Source organism: Arachis duranensis, chromosome 10, assembly GCF_000817695.3.
Source record: "Arachis duranensis cultivar V14167 chromosome 10, aradu.V14167.gnm2.J7QH, whole genome shotgun sequence".
Taxonomy (NCBI): Eukaryota; Viridiplantae; Streptophyta; class Magnoliopsida; order Fabales; family Fabaceae; genus Arachis; species Arachis duranensis.
In genome coordinates this window covers 9437558-9440615 of record NC_029781.3, presented here as the reverse complement: position 1 = coordinate 9440615, position 3058 = coordinate 9437558, and the positions used below count along the sequence as shown (strand labels likewise).

Below are 3058 nucleotides of genomic sequence, written 5' to 3'. Positions count from 1 at the left end.
TGGGAGATACATACAAAGGATTTCAATATTTAAGTTAGTAAGAATTTTAGCATGCTTAGATTAAATTAGATTAGAAAAAAAACTTGAGTGTTAGAGCTTTTATAGAATTATAAATATGGCTGAGTCATTCCTTGAAAATGATTTTAGATGATCATGGTGATTACTCTTATAGTGCAGAAAATTAGACCCATGTTTAAAGTGATAACCGAAGTAGAGGGGAGAACATCTAACTTGCTCCCCAAGTTGGGTCGGATACGAGTTGTGGGGACTCGCATCTTAGTCGGTCCAACTTGTTATTGTCAACTTTGATGGAGATACGTTTCATATGTTATGGGATGAGTGTTTCATATGTTATGGGATGAGTGTTTCATCAACCATCACTTTTCAGGATGCCACTTACCATCTTCGCTTAAATAAACAATAAGGCTTAAATTTTAACACCCTCTTATCTTTTATCTAATCCCATCCTTAACTACCAGGATAGTTCACGCAACATTCAGAAATCAGAAGGTACTCTATTCATCGTAGATATATAACTCATATAAGGATGGATTTGAAAGACAGGTTTTGACTAACATTAGTAACACTAATATATCAGTTCAAAATTTCATCCCCTTAAATTTAATCAAGTAAATTTAATAGCCCGATTATGTCCCTAATCATTTGTATAGTTAATTTCAAAATTTTCCAATTCGCCTTCAACTAATAAAAAGACTTCTTCTTACAAAGCGCAACAGAAGAGTCTAGCCATCCACCAATATATCAGTTCAACATCACAACCAAAAGATGGGGGAAGGAAAAAAAAAATAGACCATGCCATTTGAAACTCATAAGGACTAGTAGCAGCATCATGATGAAAATGAAAAAAGACACTTGGAATCTAAAGATACTAGAACTTATATGGGGTTGCATCTATTATGGCTACACACCACAAAAGAAGCAATACCCTTCTTTCTATTCCTTCTTTTGTGAATCTTTCTGTTGTCCCCTCTTTCGGATTCCGAGGCAAAACCGCAGGCGCCAAGCATCAACAATGGACTCAGGCAATGAGTATGCTAAGGCCCAGAGAATGGTGTGAGGCCAGTATGGTGTGCAGCGAGGTTCATAGCCTATCCATCTCACACCAGCTTTGGCATATCCATCAGTTGATGGGACGAAGAATGAAGATCTTCTAATTGATGCCATCTTTGTTGCCACATATAATGGAACCTGCATCAGAAAAATTTCAAATCAGAAATGAAAAAAAATTCACAGGAAAAGATCTTAGCCGTAAAAGCAAACCAACCCATTTCAATATGAGAGTCAACTGAAATATTGCATAAATAAATTAGTTAGGTAGACAGGTTTCCAACTTTTAGAAGTTAACAAGAAAAAAAGGGTGGAGTGAGGGAAAGGAAAAGATGAAAATAACAAAGGCATCCATCCAATATTGAATTGCACTATGCATCAACCTTATCAAATTCGCGATCATCGACAACGTTTTCCAGTTTCTAAATCCCATTGACGACGGAATCATATGCAACATGTCAATTTCTAAGAGCATAGGACAAAACAGAGGACCATAGCAACTTCATGTGAATAATAAAGAAATTTATGAAACAAAAATGTTCCAACAGTGCCTAAAATGATTTAACATTTGCTGCTTTCTTGTCATCTTTTCATAAAACAAGTTCCACACAAGGATCGAATACTAAACAGAATTAATGATAACACAAGATGACATGAAGTCCTCTGCTTGCAGCAAATTTTAATAGCCACAGTTATTTCAACTCAATAAATAAATAACATAAAAATGAAGTTAGTTCTCAGTTTTCTCCATCCATGTTTTATACATGGAAGAAGTCAAACCATCTTTTGCTTCTATTTTGTACAACAATGAAATTGAATTGGATTCAGTTTAGGCTAAGAACACCACTTTCAAGCAAACAAGAAATCAAACGTACTAAAAAACAAGAGCTCAATACCTGACACTGAACATCAATGCCACTCTTCTTGTACTCCACATACAAAGATCTGGAAAATTGATCAACGTACCTGCACCAAGACAATAAAAATCCTCCTTTTAACCCATAAAAGTTAACATATCATACAATACATATAATATTCATATTATGGTAGGACTAGTTCTGCAAATGGAATTTTTTTTTCTTTTTATTTTACCAATCCATAAGGTTCGATCTCTACTCTCGTCTCTCGAGACCATCCTTAAGGGTTCTCAAACAAGCATTTACTTAAGCAACTATGGTACAAAAATTCCAATCTAGTCAAAGGAAGTTACAAGTTACAAAGCCAAATATCACATAAAAAATGTGACAGCATAATAATAATAATAATAATAATAATAATAATAATTAAAACACTAATAACGTCTAGCACATAAAAAACAGAACAGGAAAAAAGCCTAAAAAAAAAAAGAAAAAAAAAGGAAAGAAACTCACGCTTTGGAAGCAGCGTAAACAGCGTAAAGTGGATCCGAAGGTATAACAATGGCGGCACCAGAACCAATGTTAACAATGGCGCCCTTCTTCCTCTTCAGCATGCCAGGAATAACCGTCTGCGTGACCTTAGTGGTTCCTTCAATGTTAACCCTAATCAAATTCCTCAAAAGCCCCTCATCCACTTCGTGGAAGAATCTAGCGTAAGGGTAAGAAACCCCAACGTTGTTGATAAGAACACCAACGTCCAATCCTTCAATTGCATCTTGGATCCTCCTCATGCCGTCGTCGAGATCGCCGGCGAAGTCGACGACGACGGTTCTGACATCGATTTTGGGGAACTTGGCGGTGAGAGCGGCGGAGACATCAGCGAGCTTGTCAGGGCTTCGGCCGACAAGGACGAGGTTGAGGCCGTTACGTGCCAGCTGGAAGGCGAAGGCTTTTCCGATTCCGTCGGTTGGGCCGGTTACTAGGGCCCAGGATCCGTATTTCTTGAGATTCTTAGCGGGCCTGAGGAAGTTGACGTAGGCCCATCTGAGGAAGAGGAAGAGGAATCGGAGGAGGGTGAGGGCGCCTAGGCCGAAAAGGAGTGCGAACCAGAGCGGTTGGGTTTTAAGGCGGTT

General features: G+C 38.0%; 1 protein-coding gene across 1 annotated transcript in view; it reads right to left on the bottom strand.

Moving 5' to 3' along the window:
* Positions 1-662: 662 nt before the first annotated feature.
* Positions 663-3058, bottom strand: part of LOC107469002 (very-long-chain 3-oxoacyl-CoA reductase 1) — a gene marked incomplete in the record, with an annotated part of 2619 nt that continues 223 nt past the window's right edge. Inside the window, 3 exon segments of the mRNA XM_016088383.3 lie at positions 663-1209; positions 1965-2034; positions 2439-3058. Of these exon segments, the coding sequence (XP_015943869.1) occupies positions 955-1209; positions 1965-2034; positions 2439-3058 (945 nt within the window).